The sequence below is a fragment of the Oncorhynchus kisutch genome, linkage group LG18, assembly GCF_002021735.2.
Source record: "Oncorhynchus kisutch isolate 150728-3 linkage group LG18, Okis_V2, whole genome shotgun sequence".
Classification (NCBI taxonomy): Eukaryota; Metazoa; Chordata; class Actinopteri; order Salmoniformes; family Salmonidae; genus Oncorhynchus; species Oncorhynchus kisutch.
The window spans coordinates 85,183,662-85,200,767 of record NC_034191.2 but is presented as its reverse complement, the minus strand read 5'-3'; the positions used below and the strand labels follow the sequence as shown (position 1 = coordinate 85,200,767).

At 43.8% G+C, this 17,106-nt stretch overlaps 1 protein-coding gene across 4 annotated transcripts; it reads left to right on the top strand.

Annotated features, from left to right (window-relative positions):
• Positions 1 to 2,556: 2,556 nt before the first annotated feature.
• Positions 2,557 to 14,169, top strand: bdh1 (3-hydroxybutyrate dehydrogenase, type 1). 4 transcript variants are annotated; one of them, XR_004204078.1, is made up of 6 exons: positions 2,557 to 2,819; positions 3,089 to 3,199; positions 3,681 to 3,822; positions 6,017 to 6,169; positions 8,958 to 9,818; positions 9,926 to 11,763. XR_004204078.1 is itself a non-coding variant. In XM_020470145.2 (5 exons), exons 1-5 carry the CDS (start codon positions 2,607 to 2,609, stop codon positions 9,422 to 9,424), a joined length of 1,086 nt encoding a protein of 361 aa, XP_020325734.1. In that variant the 5' UTR covers positions 2,557 to 2,606; the 3' UTR covers positions 9,425 to 14,169. The 4 variants fall into 4 exon arrangements, 1 of the variants encoding a protein (XP_020325734.1); XR_004204077.1 differs by having other exon boundaries at positions 9,876 to 11,763; XR_004204076.1 differs by having other exon boundaries at positions 9,851 to 11,763.
• Positions 14,170 to 17,106: the final 2,937 nt, after the last annotated feature.

The window sequence follows — 17,106 nt, the reverse complement described above, 5'->3', positions numbered from 1 at the left end:
TATAAGAGGTCAGGCTGGGCCTCATATAGTGTATAAGAGGTCAGGCTGGGCCTAATATAGTGTATAAGAGGTCAGGCTGGGCCTAATATAGTGTATAAGAGGTCAGGCTGGACCTAATATAGTGTATAAGAGGTCAGGCTGGGCCTAATATAGTGTATAAGAGGTCAGGCTGGGCCTCATATAGTGTATAAGAGGTCAGGCTGGGCCTCATATAGTGTATAAGAGGTCAGGCTGGGCCTCATATAGTGTATAAGAGGTCAGGCTGGGCCTCATATAGTGTATAAGAGGTCAGGCTGGGCCTCATATTTTTTTTTTTTACAATAAGTTTTGTAGTGATTCATATTTTATTTTTATTTTTTATTTCACCTTTATTTATCCAGGTCGGCAAGTTGAGAACACCTTTATTTAACCAGGTAGGCCAGTTGAGAACACCTTTATTTATCCAGGTAGGCAAGTTGAGAACACCTTTATTTATCCAGGTCGGCAAGTTGAGAACACCTTTATTTATCCAGGTCGGCAAGTTGAGAACACCTTTATTTATCCAGGTCGGCAAGTTGAACAAGTTCTCATTTACAATTGCGACCTGGCCAAGATAAAGCAAAGCAGTTTGACACATACAACGACACAGAGTTACACATGGAGTAAAACAAACATACAGTCAATAATACAGTATAAACAAGTCTATATACGATATGTTAATGATCTGTGGTGTGTAATGAGTAGCAAACAGACGCTGCTCTTGACGCTTATCTCAGTTACTAATAAGCACCCATTAAGAAAATGACTGTAAAAACTGTTAAATCCCCTTGGATTGATGAGGATTTGAAAAATTGTATGCCATACCTTTTGCCTCATTCAACATATGAATGAGGCAAAAGGTATGGCCATAAGTCTGGCAGCCCAACCGATTGGACAAACGTACTGCAAATTAAGAAATCGCGTGACTAAACTAAAGAAGAAACTATACTATGAAACAAAAATAAACTATGTAAAGAATGATAGTAAAAAGCTGTTGGAGAACCTTAAATGACATTTTAAATCAAATTCATTCATTGAATCAGATGGCTTATTCATCACAAAGCCCACTGATATGGCAAACTACTTTAATTACTTTTTCATTGGCAAGATAAACAAACTTAGGGATGACGTGCCAGCAACAAACGCTGACACTGCACATCCAGGAATATCTGACCAAATTATGAAAGACAAGCGTTGTACTTTTGAAATCTCTAAAGTGTGTTGAAGAGGTGAAAACATTGTCTATCAACAATGACAAGACCCCGGGGTCTGACAACTTGGATGGAAAATCACTGAGGATAATAGAGGACGATATTGCATCTCCTATTTGCCATATCTTTAATCCAAACCTACTAGAGAGTGTGCCCCCTCAGGCCTGGAGGGAAGCTAAAGTCATCCCATAACTAAGAATATTAAAGCCCCCTTTACTGCCTCAAATAGCCGACCAATCAGCCTGTTACCAACCCTTAGTAATTGACCAGATACAATGTTATTTTACAGTAAACAAATTGACAAACATTCAACACCCTTATAGGGAAGGACACTTACACACATGTCTGATTTGGCTGAGATAAATGATGAAATGATGATGATGATTAAAACAGAGCAGGTTTGTTCATTGCGGATTTTGACATTATCGATCATAGTCTGCTGCTGGAAAAACACTACCGTTCAAAAGTTTGGGGTCACTTAGAAATGTCCATGTTTTTGAAAGAAAAGCACTTTTTTTGTCCATTAAAAAACATCAAATTGATCACGGGTGGTGGCAGGGTAGCCTAGTGGTTAGAGCGTTGGACTAGTAACTGAAAGGTTACAAGATCGAATCCCCGAGACGTCAAGGTAAACATTTGTAGTTCTGCTCCTGAACAAGGCAGTTAACCCACCTAGGCAATCATTGTAAATAAGAATTTGTTCTTAACCGACTTGCCTAGTAAAATCAGGAATATGTTCTAGCAGATTTTTTATGGAATATGTACACAGGCGTACAGAGGCCCATTTTCAGCAACCATCCCTCCTGTGTTCCAATGGCACGTTGTGTTAGCTAATCCAAGTTTATCATTTTAAACGGCTAATTGATCATTAGAAAACCCTTTTACAATTATGTTAGCACAGCTGAAAACTGTTCTGATTAAAGAAGCAAATAAAACTGGCCTTCTTTAGACTAGTTGAGTATCTGGAGCATCAGCATTTCTGGGTTCGATTACAGGCTCAAAATGGCCAGAAACAAAGACTTTCTTCTGAAACTATTCTTGGAATGTAAATCACAGAACATATACGTAGTGGCAGCTGCAGAGAAGTAGCTGGACATACTAGATTTGACTTCAGAAGAGTTACAGGGTGTGTTGAGTGGTGGTTTTCTGCCCTGGTGGTGCAGGAGTAGATATGGTCAAAGTAGTGGAATGGGGAAGTGAGTTTTTAATTAGTGTAGAGTTAGTTGGAATGGTGTTTATTTTATATTTTTCCCATTTTGTATCACAGTATAATGGATTTATATTATAGTCCAGTTGGGGGCGGTAATGCAACACATTGGATGCCAACCGCCGTTAAACCCCGAAGAAGAAGTTAACAGCACAGAAGTTTATAACGAAATGGCTTCGCTTCCTTTCGTTCGAGGGGCTCTACTCGTGTCGTTTTCGGTTCTTTTGACTGTAGTTCTGGGGTTCGGACTCCCAGCGTTGCTGAATGCTGTCGCTAAATGCTGTGGTTTTCCTGAGACCAGTGTGTCAGAGTGCATAGTCGGGGTGTATTTCATTTTTGTACTCTATGTCGCGACACCACGGATACCCAGAGGAACGATAGAGGTACAGAAGCCTAAAATATCTCACCTGCACTGTATAACACTGAAAATCTAATGCCTTTTATATTTTATTCCACACTGTATCTACTGATTTAAAGTTGAACAAAGCAGATAAAACATTAAATCATAATAAGATATAAAAGTATCCCACAATAGTTTGAAATTAAATGGGTCAATTCCAAGCAGTGCAGTTTCTCAGCTTGCCTTTCCATCTATTCAAACCCTTTAAAATGACACTTTGTGTTGGGTAATATTAGTTTGTCCATGTTGTAGGTACAGGGAAAGGCAGTATTCATCACAGGCTGTGACAGTGGTTTTGGTCATGCCACAGCTAAGCACCTCCACAAACTGGGCTTCACTGTCTTTGCTGGATGTCTGTTCAAGGTAATGTTTATATCCAGGTAAACTGTCTGTTCAAGGTAATGTTTATATCCAGGTAAACTGTCTGTCCAAGCTAATGTTATTAGTTTATATCCAGGTAAACTGTCTGTTCAAGGTAATGCTATTAGTTTATATCCAGGTAAACTGTCTGTTCAAGGTAATGCTATTAGTTTATATCCAGGTAAACTGTCTGTCCAAGGTAATGCTATTAGTTTATATCCAGGTAAACTGTCTGTTCAAGGTAATGCTATTAGTTTATATCCAGGTAAACTGTCTGTCCAAGGTAATGCTATTAGTTTATATCCAGGTAAACTGTCAAGGTAATGCAGAAGATGCTAAGGAAATGGAAAGTAGGATTTCTGTCTGTGAAAAGTAGGCTTGCGCAGTAGTCTGAGTTTGTGCTGATTGTTGAAATATTCAGAGAGCTATTGACTATCGTCAGCCAGTGTTTGAGTTCTTCTGATTTGATGCCTTTCCTTTCCAGGATAAGGGTGGGGAGGGGTCCAAGGAGCTGGAGGAGATGCAGTCAGATCGGATGAAGGTGGTTCAGCTGGATGTCTGCAGTGAGGAGCAGGTGAACAGAGCTGTGGACTACGTCAACACACACCTGGACGACTCACAGAGAGGTACAGAACACCAGTCTGTCTCTCTGCCAGACATCATACCATATACAGAAACATGAACCCCATCATGCAGAACTCTTTGTACATTATCTACATTATCTGATTTTTGATCTGAATTATTGGGTATAGTGAATGATTATCTGCATGACAGTGAAAGCAGATGCAGTGCATTCAGAAAGTAGTCATACCCCTTTACATATTCAATATTTTGTTACAGCCTGAATTCAAAATAAAAATCTCACCCATCTACACACGATACCCCATAATGACAAAGTGGAAACATGTTTTAAGACATTTTTGCAGATTGAAAATAAAGAAATATCTAATTTATTTTGGTCCCATTCTTCCTTTACTTAAGCTCTATTAAGTTAGATGGTGAGTGACGGTAAACAGCAATCTTCAAGTCTTTCTACAGTTTTTCAATGGGATTCATGTCTGGGCCACTAAAGGACTTTCACATTCTTGTTCTAAAGCCATTCCAGAGTTGCTTTGGCTGTATGATTGGGGTCATTGTCCTGTTGGAACGTAAACCTTCGCCTCAGTCTAAGGTCATTTGCACTCTGAAGCAGGTTCTCATCAAGGTTGGCTCCATTCATTGTTCCCTCTATCCTTACCAGTCCCTTCTGCTGAAAAGCATCCCCAGAGTGTTATGCTGACACCACCATGCTTCATGGTACAGATGGCGTTGGACTGGTGAGCTGGGCCTGGTTTTCAGACATAGTGTTTTCTATTCAGGCCAATGTTATTTTTTTGTTATTTTTGTCACAATCTTTTGCCTTATGCCCTGTCTTTCACATGCATTTTAGCTCCATGTGGGCTGTCATGTGCATTTCCTTAATGCGTTTGAGCCAATCAGTTGTTGTGACAAGGTTAGGTTGGTATACAGAAGATGGTCTTTTACCAAATAGGGCCATATAAGTCCATATTATGGCAAGAACAGCTCAAATAAACAAATGACAGTCCATTACTTTACGACCTGAAGGTCAGTCAATACGGAATATTTCAAGAATTTTGAAGGTTTCCTCAAGTGCTGTCGCAAAAACCATCAAGCGAAACTGTCTCTTGAGGACCACCACAGGAAAGGAGGACCCAGTTACCTCTGCTGAAGGTAAGTTCATTAGAGTTAACTGCACCTCAGATTGCAAGCCAAATAAATGCTTCACAGAGTTCAAGTAACAGACACATCTCAACATCAACTGAGGAGACTGCGTGAATCAGACCTCCATGGTTGAATTGCTGCAAAGAAACCACTGCTAAAGGACACCAATAAGGAGAGACTTTCTTGGGCCAAGAAACACGAGCAATGGACTTTAGACCGGTGGAAATCTGTGCTTTGGTCTGATGAGTCCAAACGTGAGATATTTGGTTCCAACTGCCGTATTTTTGTGAGACGCGGAGTAGGTGAACGGATGAGCTACGCATGTGTGGTTCCCACCGTGAAGCATGGAGGAGGAGGTGTGATGGTGCTTTTCTGGTGACTGACTGATTTATTGAGAATTCAAGGCCCACTTAACCAGCATGGCTGCAGCAATACACCATCACCTCTGGTTTGTGCTTAGTGGCACTATTCATTTTTCAACAAAGGGCTAAGGACTATTTGACCAAGGAGAGTGATTGAGTGCTGCATCAGATGACCTGGCCTCCACAATCAAATTACCTGGCCTCCACAATCACCTGACCTCAACCCAATTGAGATGGTTTGGGATGAGTTGGACTGCAGAGTGAAGGAAAAGTAGCCAACAAGTACTCTGCATATGTGGGAACTCCTTCAAGACTGTTGGAAAAGCATTCCTCATGAAGATGCTTGAGAGAATGCCAAGAGTGTGCAAAGCTATCAAAGGGTGGCTACTTTGAAGAATCTAAAATATATTTTGATTTGTTTCACTTTTTTTTGGGGTTACCACATGATTCCATAGTTCAATATCTTCAGTATTATTCTACAATGACATAGTAAAAATAAACCCTGGAATGAGTAGGTGTGTCCAAACTTTTGACGGTACTTTATGTAAATTAGATTTTTTGTATTTCATTCTCAGTAAATTTGCATACATTTCTAAACATGTTTTCACTTTGTCGTTATGGGGTATTGTGTGTAAATGCTAAATTCAGGCTGTGACTATGTTAAATCAAGAAGAAAATGTGTCAATGGAGACACTGAAGGAGACCAAGACATAACCTTCTCTATTCCCCTGATCAGGTCTGTGGGCGGTGCTGAACAATGCAGGTGTGTCTACGTTTGGAGAGGTGGAGTTTACGACCATGGAGACGTACCGACAGGTGTCAGAGGTCAACCTGTGGGGGGTTATCAGGGTCACCAAGGCCCTCCTGCCCCTCATCCGTAGGGCCAAAGGTCAGCCACACACAACTGCTTCAGACACAAGTACTAAATAACTACCGCCCTGTAGCAGTCACATCTGTAATCATGAAGTGCTTTGACAGGCTGGTCATGGCTCACATTAACTCCACCATCCCAGACACACTCCAATTCTCATACCACCCCACCCGATCCATAGATGAGACGATCTCTATTGCACTCCACACTGTGCTCACCCATCTAGATTAGAGGAATACCTATGTGAGAATGCTGTTCATTGACTACAGCTCAGTGCTTAGTCCCCTCCTGTACTCCCTGTTCACCCATGGTTGCGTGGCCAAACATGTTTCCAACACCATCATCAAGTTTGCCTGATCACCGGCGACGATGAGACAGCCTACAGGGAGGAGGGCAGTGTGATGCCAGAACAACAACCTCTTCCTCAACATCAGTAAGACAAAGGAGATGATTGTGGACTACAGGAAACGAGCGGGCGAGCACGCCCCCTTCTGGCAGTGGAGCGGGTCGAGAGCTTCAAGTTCCTGTCCAAATCACTAAGAACTTAAAATGGTCCACACAGTCGTGAAAAAGGCACAACATCACCTATTCTCCCTCAGATCCTGAAAGTTGTACAGCTGCACCATCGAGAGCATATTGACTGGTTGCATCACCGCCTGGTGTGGCAACAGCACCGCCCTCGATCGCATGGAGAGTGGTGCAGACAGCCCAGTACATCACTGGGGCCATCCAGGACCTCTAATCAGGCGGTGTAAAAGGAAGGCCCAGCCACCCAAACCATGGTCTGACACCCAACAGACTCCTGAACAGCATCTAGACTGCTAAATAGCTAACAGAATGGTAACACAGACTGAGTTGACCCTTGTATTTTCTCTAACACACACATAACATGCACATTTATACTGACTCTACACACACTCACATACAATCATCATATAGACTGCTGCTACTCTGTTTATCATATATGCTGATGCCTAGTCACCTTACCACTATACATTTGGAAAGTGTTCAGACCCCTTGACTTTTTCCTCATGTTACGTTAGCTTTATTCTAAAAAATATATAACATTTAAAAAAAAAATCTGTCCTCACACAATACCCCATAATGACAAAGCAAAACCAGAAACACCTTATTTACATAAGTATTCAGACCCTTTGCTATGAATCAAAATTGAGCTCAGGTGCTTCCTGTTGCCAATGTTCATTCTTCAGATGTTTCTACAACTTGGAGTCCACCTGTGCTAAATTCAATTGATTGGACTTGATTTGGACAGGCAAGCACCTGTCTATATAAGTACAGGGGGCTCTGTTTAGGCTGCGGTGGTGGTACAGGGGGCTCTGTTTAGGTGGTGGTACAGGGGGCTCTGTTTAGGTGGTGGTGGTGGTACAGGGGGCTCTGTTTAGGCTGAGGTGGTGGTGGTACAGGGGGCTCTGTTTAGGCTGAGGTGGTGGTGGTACAGGGGGCTCTGTTTAGGCTGAGGTGGTGGTGGTACAGGGGGCTCTGTTTAGGCTGAGGTGGTACAGGGGGCTCTGTTTAGGTGGTGGTGGTACAGGGGGCTCTGTTTAGGTGGTGGTGATACAAGGGGCTCTGTTTAGGTGGTGGTGGTACAGGGGGCTCTGTTTAGGTGGTGGTGATACAAGGGGCTCTGTTTAGGTGGTGGTGGTACAGGGGGCTCTGTTTAGGTGGTGGTGATACAAGGGGCTCTGTTTAGGTGGTGGTGGTACAGGGGGCTCTGTTTAGGTGGTGGTGGTACAGGGGGCTCTGTTTAGGTGGTGGTGGTACAGGGGGCTCTGTTTAGGTGGTGGTGATACAGGGGGCTCTGTTTAGGTGGTGGTGGTACAGGGGGCTCTGTTTAGGTGGTGGTGGTACAGGGGGCTCTGTTTAGGTGGTGGTGGTACAGGGGGCTCTGTTTAGGTGGTGGTGGTACAGGGGGCTCTGTTTAGGTGGTGGTGGTACAGGGGGCTCTGTTTAGGTGGTGGTGGTACAGGGGGCTCTGTTTAGGTGGTGGTGGTACAGGGGGCTCTGTTTAGGTGGTGGTGGTACAGGGGGCTCTGTTTAGGCTGTGGTGGTGGTACAGGGGGCTCTGTGGTGGTGGTGGTACAGGGGGCTCTGTTTAGGTGGTGGCGGTACATGGGGCTCTGTTTAGGCTGTGGTGGTGGTTGTACATGGGGCTCTGTTTAGGTGGTGGGACAGGGGGCTCTGTTGTGGTGGTACAGGGGGCTCTGTTTAGGTGGTGGTGGTACAGGGGGCTCTGTTTAGGTGGTGGTGGTACAGGGGGCTCTGTTTAGGCTGTGGTGGTGGTACAGGGGGCTCTGTTTAGGTGGTGGTGGTACAGGGGGCTCTGTTTAGGTGGTGGTGGTACGGGGGCTCCGTTTAGGCTGAGGTGGTGGTACGGGGATCTGTTTAGGCAAAATGTTTGTGTGGAATGTAATGTACTGCATTGAGCTGGTAGAAAATGAGTGACAAACTGACTGGCGCTTTGGTCAATCAGTCGCTGTTCTGTAAATCTCCTGAAGAATGTGTTTAAGATGTGGTTTTGAGGCTAGTTGGACTGTAGAGGCATGCCACTGGAGCATTCACTAACAGGCTCAGAGCTTGGGTTCATACTGCTTTTGTTCTTGAAATAAAAAGTGAAAAGGTAGACTCAGCGTTATGTTGTCACCAGCAGCACCTCAGATATTCATATGAGAGTGATGCAATACTTTTCCGTGTTTCAACGCTCTTCGTTGTTTCAGAAATCGATTGCTGTTTACTTTGTGCATCGATGAATACCTTTTTTAATGTGTTCTAAATCACTGTGTTGCAGGTCGTGTGGTCAACCTGGCCAGCATGTATGGGCGGATGGGCAATGCCCTGCGTTCTCCATACTGCGTATCTAAATATGGCTTGGAAGCGTTCTCCGACTGTCTACGTTACGAGATGAAGGCCTGGGGGGTCAAGGTCTCCGTCATCGAGCCGGGGAACTTCATTGTGGCAACGGGCATCCTGACCCGGGACATTGTGGCGACCACGGCTGATAAACTGTGGCGTGAGGCACCCCCTGGTGTCCAGGAGGACTATGGCCACGCCCACTTCGACAAACACATGGCTCTGATGAGGTCATACTGTAGCAGCGGACAGAAAGATGTCCAGCCCGTCCTAGATGACATCACCGACGCCATCACGTCATGCCGCCCGTTCACGCGCTATAACCCCATGGAGCCTCACTGGTGGATCAGGATGCAGGTGATGACACACCTACCGGCCGCCATCTCCGACCGTCTCTACTTCTGAACTGAAGGATCCCTGTCTCCGATCGTCTCCATACGTACAGTGTATCCTATTGCATTAGGGTTCCGTTCCACTTTAGAGTCTAAAATTGGGGAATTCCCTATGGTAAATTACAAGCGATCGATTCTCTATATGTTAATCTAATTTGAATGAATTTCCTGACTTGACTGATTGAACCATTTCTATTCTCCTTGGATCATGAGGTCCACAGACCACTGCTGTAGCTAAGGATTCCTTCACACTGGAAATCTCAGTGATTGAGCCATTTTGAACATTATGCACTATTGTCCTATCTACAATATATATACGTTATTCACCCCCTTGGAAATGGCGTTTTTCTTCTTCTTAAGTAATAACTGAAGCTGTAATATTCAAGTGATGAAGCCGATGTTTGGAGGTTATATTGGCGCGGGTGTTAGGTGTTTGGAGGTTATATTGGCGCGGGTGTTTGGAGGTTATATTGGCGCGGGTGTTTGGAGGTTATATTGGCGCGGGTGTTTGGAGGTTATATTGGCGCGGGTGTTAGGTGTTTGGAGGTTATATTGGCGCGGGTGTTTGGAGGTTATATTGGCGCGGGTGTTTGGAGGTTATATTGGCGCGGGTGTTAGGTGTTTGGAGGTTATATTGGCGCGGGTGTTTGGAGGTTATATTGGCGCGGGTGTTTGGAGGTTATATTGGCGCGGGTGTTAGGTGTTTGGAGGTTATATTGGCGCGGGTGTTTGGAGGTTATATTGGCGCGGGTGTTTGGAGGTTATATTGGCGCGGGTGTTAGGTGTTTGGAGGTTATATTGGCGCGGGTGTTTGGAGGTTATATTGGCGCGGGTGTTTGGAGGTTATATTGGCGCGGGTGTGAGGTGTTTGGAGGTTATATTGGCGCGGGTGTTAGGCCTGCGGTGAACACCAGCTCCCAGGGCATTATCACTTTTATACGGGTTATTAACATATTTTCAGAAACATTATTTTGATGAATTTACTCATACAGTTTCATCCTTCCACGAGATATAGTCCCGACACAAATCTAGGGTTGCTACCCAAGCCGGCTGGTTGTTCATTCTATCGGTTCGGTTGCCAGAGACGCGACCCAGTCGTTGTCCTTTTGTTCTGTGTCTATGGACGCGACCCAGTCGTTGTCCTGTTGTTCTGTATCTATGGACGCGACCCAGTCGTTGTCCTTGTTGTTCTGTATCTATGGACGAGACCCAGTCGTTGTCCTTGTTGTTCTGTATCTATGGACGCGACCCAGTCGTTGTCCTTGTTGTTCTGTATCTATGGACGAGACCCAGTCGCTGTCCTTGTTGTTCTGTGTCTATGGACGAGACCCAGTCGCTGTCCTTGTTGTTCTGTATCTATGGACGCGACCCAGTCGTTCGTTCTAAATGTTCCATTGCCATGATGGCTGGCAATGATCTTATCCCTTGCTTGCTATTTGGCTAACACAGTCATGTCAAACAGTGTAGCCAGAATAACAGTAGCTGGGGTTTAAGCTGTTTTCTAGTGACTCTTTCGGGATAACTCCATAACAATGAGCTAATGATTTCTCCTGGCATGGGACGCTGGCTGGTTCTCTCTCTTCCCCCCCAAACTGAAGCTGGAATGACAGCAAACGAGCTACAGTTACTGTTTTTCTGTTGACATTTAATTTGTATAGATACATAAAAATGATGCTGAGTTATGATTTCGACTGGCTATATTGTTCATTAACAGCTGGAGATCCAATTTCAAAATTGTATTTTTTAATTTTGTATGAATTTTTTGCAAACGCAAGTTTAATACAAATCTCCACTGTTGAAAACCAATTGTTAATCTAAAAGAAATGTGAGATAATGTCTAGATGCTTTTTATAGTGGAGATCAAGTTTATAAGTTGCCTGGTTGGGCTGCTGAGACAGTGGATTGCTTGCTTAGAGTAAATAGACATTTCAACGTCAGAGATTTAGCCTGCGGTAACTTGTAGAATAGACAATGGCTGGAATGTGGTTTTAACCAACCAGGATTAGACCCACCCATATAAACCTTGATTGAGAATTATTCAACCCTCTGAGTCAATACATGTTAGAATCACATTTTGGCAGCGATTACAGCTGTGAGTCTTCTTGGGTTGGTATCTAAGGGGCCGATTCAGTCTGAGGAAATGCCTTTGCACTTCTCAGTTGGTATCGACTTACCAAGCAAGTATTGCGCTCTACAGGTGTGGCTACCATGCCCTCAATGAATAAATATCATTCAATCACTGACAAACCTCCCACTTGCTAACCCATTATATTCTTTGTTGTGAAGTTCCCATTCAATAGTGTTTTCATTTATCGAAAGTCATCCCTATAAATAAATTAAATTTCAATTTTGTCTACAGACTCAGACTATCGTGAGATGGGTTGAGAATATTATGGATGATCAATGAAATTAAGCATCGAAATATATTTATCTCTTTCTCGTAGATTCTTTGTGGATTATTTGGTGCCGATGTTAGGAAAGGGAATCAGACCTATACACACCTGCCCCTGAAGCAGAGTAAAAGGGAGAATAACTATCTCTCTCTCTCTCTCTCTCTCTCTCTCTCTCTCTCTCTCTCTCTCTCTCTCTCTCTCTCTCTCTCTCTCTCTCTCTCTCTCTCTCTCTCTCTCTCTCTCTCTCTCTCTCTCTCTCTCTCTCTCTCTCTCTCTCTCTCTCTCTCTCTCTCTGTCTCTGTCTCTGTCTCTGTCTCTCTCTCTCTGTCTCGAATCATTCTAATCAGCCTTTCCGTATTAAATATATTATTGAATCAAAAATAGGTTTATGATTCATCCTGAAAGTTGCCGTATTCAAGTTCAATCCATAAAATATTGGAAGGAAAATGTGGCCAATAATCGTATGAACTGAACATGGAACTGGGATGAACCGTGCGGCAGGTTTAAACTGCTACGTCCGAGTTCCATAAGGCCTCTAATAGACACTGTTAGCCTAATGTCACCCTGGAACAACGACAGACGACCGAGGAAGGAAGGGGAATGGTGCTAAATGTAGGAAACTATAGTGAAAGTTACAACTGCATGTGGGTATTACTGACGGTGGCTCCCGATAGTGGCTCATATTTAACATGATACACATTGTAAAGATCAACTGAGAAAACAATGAAAACATTCTAAAGAGAATAAGTCATGGCTGCAGGTTTGGCCATTTAAAGGCCTATAGATTGGGTCTTCAAATGTCAATCCCTGCAAGTTATTAGGGCATAACAGCTATTTATTGTCTATTTCACTGTGGCGAGGGGCCGTAACACATCTCATGTTGATATGATTTTAATTTGGCCTCTTTAGGACTGGTTTCTCATTTGTCTCCAGGAAAAATAATCTAGAACAGTTACTATATGTAGGCTATCTCCAAACAGCTTACTCATTTTACCTAGCGGCAGGGTAGCCTCGTGGTTAGAGCAAGTTCAAATCCCCAAGCTGACAAGGTACAAATCTGTCGTTCTGCCCCTGAACAAGGCACTTCCCCGGTAGGCCGTCATTGAAAATAAGAATGTTCTTAACTGACTTCCCTAGTTAAATAAATTATTGATTATAAATGACAATGAATGGCGTTATTTCTATCAAGAATAAAATTAAGGTAAATTGGGCGGGTGTTTAAATCTGACGATTCTGTTACAAAACGTTTCTTAAGCAAATGGCACGAAATGGGGAGGGACCTACCTGAATTTGTCCAATAGAAACTCTTTTATTAGCAAAACAGAACAAATGATTAAACGCTAGAGGCAGGCAAGAGGGTGTAAGGCAGTATTTAATGTTCTCACTGGCTGTCACCTTGATTACTCAAATTATTCTCTCAACCTTTTCACCTGCATTGTAAACTTTCATTCTAAGTCTGTTGTAGCAATCTCATGATTGGTATAGGTCAAATTAGATTATCATGCCTAAACATATCGATGATACATTGAACTGGGTGAATATGAATAACAGTCATCCAATATGCTGTAATAGAAGGCCGTCCTCATGAAAATAAATAATCGTCCTCAATCTCAAACGGCACCAACCGTGGCTGAGGTCACTCCGTAGACAGGACAGTGTATAAAAAGCCAACCCAGCGATGCGCTCTGGACTGAACTTCCCCCTGAGAGCTTTCCACACCTCAATTGTGCAAAAGTCTACATATTTTCAAGCAGATTTAAGTCTCTAAACTGTAACTAGGCCACTCGGCAACATGCGATGTCATCTTGGTAAGGCACTCCAGTTTTATGTAGCCTGGTGTGTCAGGTTAGGACGAGGCAGTTACTCAGTGACGTGTTGGATTTGCCAAGGGTCTCTCATGGTATTATCCTTCCTGCCCTCCGTTCAGGAGGAGGACTGTATACTTGTTGTGTCTGGGTGGCAATGAGACTTTCAAAAACGCTCCCTGGTCTTTGTAGTTTAATCTGTGCTTGAAATTCAATAGTTGACCGAGGGACCTTTCGTATGTATGGGGGGGACAGATGAAGGTGTAGTCAATCAGGAATCATGTCAACCACTACTATTTCATACAGTACAGGTAATTTATCATTTGGTAAACAACTATTTACTCCTGAACTCATTTAGGTTTGCTTAAACAAAGGTGAATTTTTATGCAATGATTTTTGTTATTTGTTTTGTATTCTGTGTAGAACAAATAAAATCACAATCAAATCCATTCCAATTTTAACACAACAAAATCCAAGGGGCTGAATACTTGAGATTAGGGTGTTTGATATGACCTGTTACTGTCTGACTTATTATAAATGATGCAATGCCTTGACATTCATACGTTTCCATTCAATTATGAAAAGAGGACACTAGCCGTCCAGTGTTAACTGTTGGTTTTGAGGAGGATAACCTCTCTGTTCTACTGTTGGTTCTGAGGAGGATAACCTCTCTGTTCTACTGTTGGTTCTGAGGAGGATAACCTCTCTGTTCTACTGTTGGTTCTGAGGAGGATAACCTCTCTGTTCTACTGTTGGTTCTGAGGAGGATAACCTCTCTGTTCTACTGTTGGTTCTGAGGAGGATAACCTCTGTTCTACTGTTGGTTCTGAGGAGGATAACCTCTCTGTTCTACTGTTGGTTCTGAGGAGGATAACCTCTCTGTTCTACTGTTGGTTCTGAGGAGGATAACCTCTCTGTTCTACTGTTGGTTCTGAGGAGGATAACCTCTCTGTTCTACTGTTGGTTCTGAGGAGGATAACCTCTGTTCTACTGTTGGTTCTGAGGAGGATAACCTCTCTGTTCTACTGTTGGTTCTGAGGAGGATAACCTCTCTGTTCTACTGTTGGTTCTGAGGAGGATAACCTCTCTGTTCTACTGTTGGTTCTGAGGAGGATAACCTCTCTGTTCTACTGTTGGTTTTGAGGAGGATAACCTCTCTGTTCTACTGTTGGTTCTGAGGAGGATAACCTCTCTGTTCTACTGTTGGTTCTGAGGAGGATAACCTCTCTGTTCTACTGTTGGTTCTGAGGAGGATAACCTCTCTGTTCTACTGTTGGTTCTGAGGAGGATAACCTCTCTGTTCTACTGTTGGTTCTGAGGAGGATAACCTCTCTGTTCTACTGTTGGTTCTGAGGAGGATAACCTCTCTGTTCTACTGTTGGTTCTGAGGAGGATAACCTCTCTGTTCTACTGTTGGTTCTGAGGAGGATAACCTCTCTGTTCTACTGTTGGTTCTGAGGAGGATAACCTCTCTGTTCTACTGTTGGTTCTGAGGAGGATAACCTCTCTGTTCTACTGTTGGTTCTGAGGAGGATAACCTCCCTGTTCTACTGTTGGTTCTGAGGAGGATAACCTCCCTGTTCTACTGTTGGTTCTGAGGAGGATAACCTCCCTGTTCTACTGTTGGTTCTGAGGAGGATAACCTCTCTGTTCTACTGTTGGTTCTGAGGAGGATAACCTCTCTGTTCTACTGTTGGTTCTGAGGAGGATAACCTCTCTGTTCTACTGTTGGTTCTGAGGAGGATAACCCTTCTACTGTTGGTTCTGAGGAGGATAACCTCTGTTGTGTGGTTCTGAGGAGGATAACCTCTCTGTTGTGTTGGTTCTGAGGAGGATAACCTCTCTGTTCTACTGTTGGTTCTGAGGAGGATAACCTCTCTGTTCTACTGTTGGTTCTGAGGAGGATAACCTCTCTGTTCTACTGTTGGTTCTGAGGAGGATAACCTCTCTGTTCTACTGTTGGTTCTGAGGAGGATAACCTCTCTGTTCTACTGTTGGTTCTGAGGAGGATAACCTCTCTGTTCTACTGTTGGTTCTGAGGAGGATAACCTCTCTGTTCTACTGTTGGTTCTGAGGAGGATAACCTCTCTGTTCTACTGTTGGTTCTGAGGAGGATAACCTCTGTTCTACTGTTGGTTCTGAGGAGGATAACCTCTCTGTTCTACTGTTGGTTCTGAGGAGGATAACCTCTCTGTTCTACTGTTGGTTCTGAGGAGGATAACCTCTGTTCTACTGTTGGTTCTGAGGAGGATAACCTCTCTGTTCTACTGTTGGTTCTGAGGAGGATAACCTCCCTGTTCTACTGTTGGTTCTGAGGAGGATAACCTCTCTGTTCTACTGTTGGTTCTGAGGAGGATAACCTCTGTTCTACTGTTGGTTCTGAGGAGGATAACCTCTCTGTTCTACTGTTGCTTCTGAGGAGGATAACCTCTCTGTTCTACTGTTGGTTCTGAGGAGGATACCCTCTCTGTTCTACTGTTGGTTCTGAGGAGGATAACCTCTCTCTTTTCTACTGTTGGTTCTAAGGAGGATAACCTCTCTCTCTGTTCTACTGTTGGTTCTGAGGAGGATAACATCTCTGTTCTACTGTTGGTTCTGAGGCGGATTATCTCTCTCTCTGTTCTACTGTTGGTTCTGAGGCGGATAACCTCTCTCTCTGTTCTACTGTTGGTTCTGAGGAGGATAACCTCTCTCTGTTCTACTGTTGGTTCTGAGGAGGATAACCTCTCTCTCTGTTCTACTGTTGATTCTGAGGAGGATAACCTCTCTCTCTGTTCTACTGTTGGTTCTGTGGAGGATAACCTCTCTCTTTTCTACTGTTGGTTCTAAGGAGGATAACCTCTCTCTCTGTTCTACTGTTGGTTCTGAGGCGGATAACCTCTCTCTCTTTTCTACTGTTGGTTCTAAGGAGGATAACCTCTCTCTCTGTTCTACTGTTGGTTCTGAGGCGGATAACCTCTCTGTTCTACTGTAGGAGGATAACCTCTCTCTCTGTTCTACTGTTGGTTCTGAGGAGGATAACCTCTCTCTCTGTTCTACTGTTGGTTCTGAGGAGGATAACATCTCTCTCTGTTCTACTGTTGGTTCTGAGGCGGATAACATCTCTCTCTGTTCTACTGTTGGTTCTGAGGAGGATACCCTCTCTGTTCTACTGTTGGTTCTGAGGAGGATAACCTCTCTGTTCTACTGTTGGTTCTGAGGAGGGTAACCTCTGTTCTACTGTTGGTTCTGAGGAGGATAACATCTCTGTTCTACTGTTGGTTCTGAGGAGGGTAACCTCTCTCTCTGTTCTACTGTTGGTTCTGAGGAGGGTAACCTCTCTGTTCTACTGTTGGTTCTGAGGAGGGTAGTCTCTCCACAAAGCGTCTTTAAGAGTAGTACTGGTCTAGGATCAGGTCCTCCTTGTCCCTAACAATCTGAATCATTTGAGTCTAAAACACTACACTAAGACGCTTTGTGGATACGTCTAACAGGGTCCAGAGCTAGGGAGGGTTCCT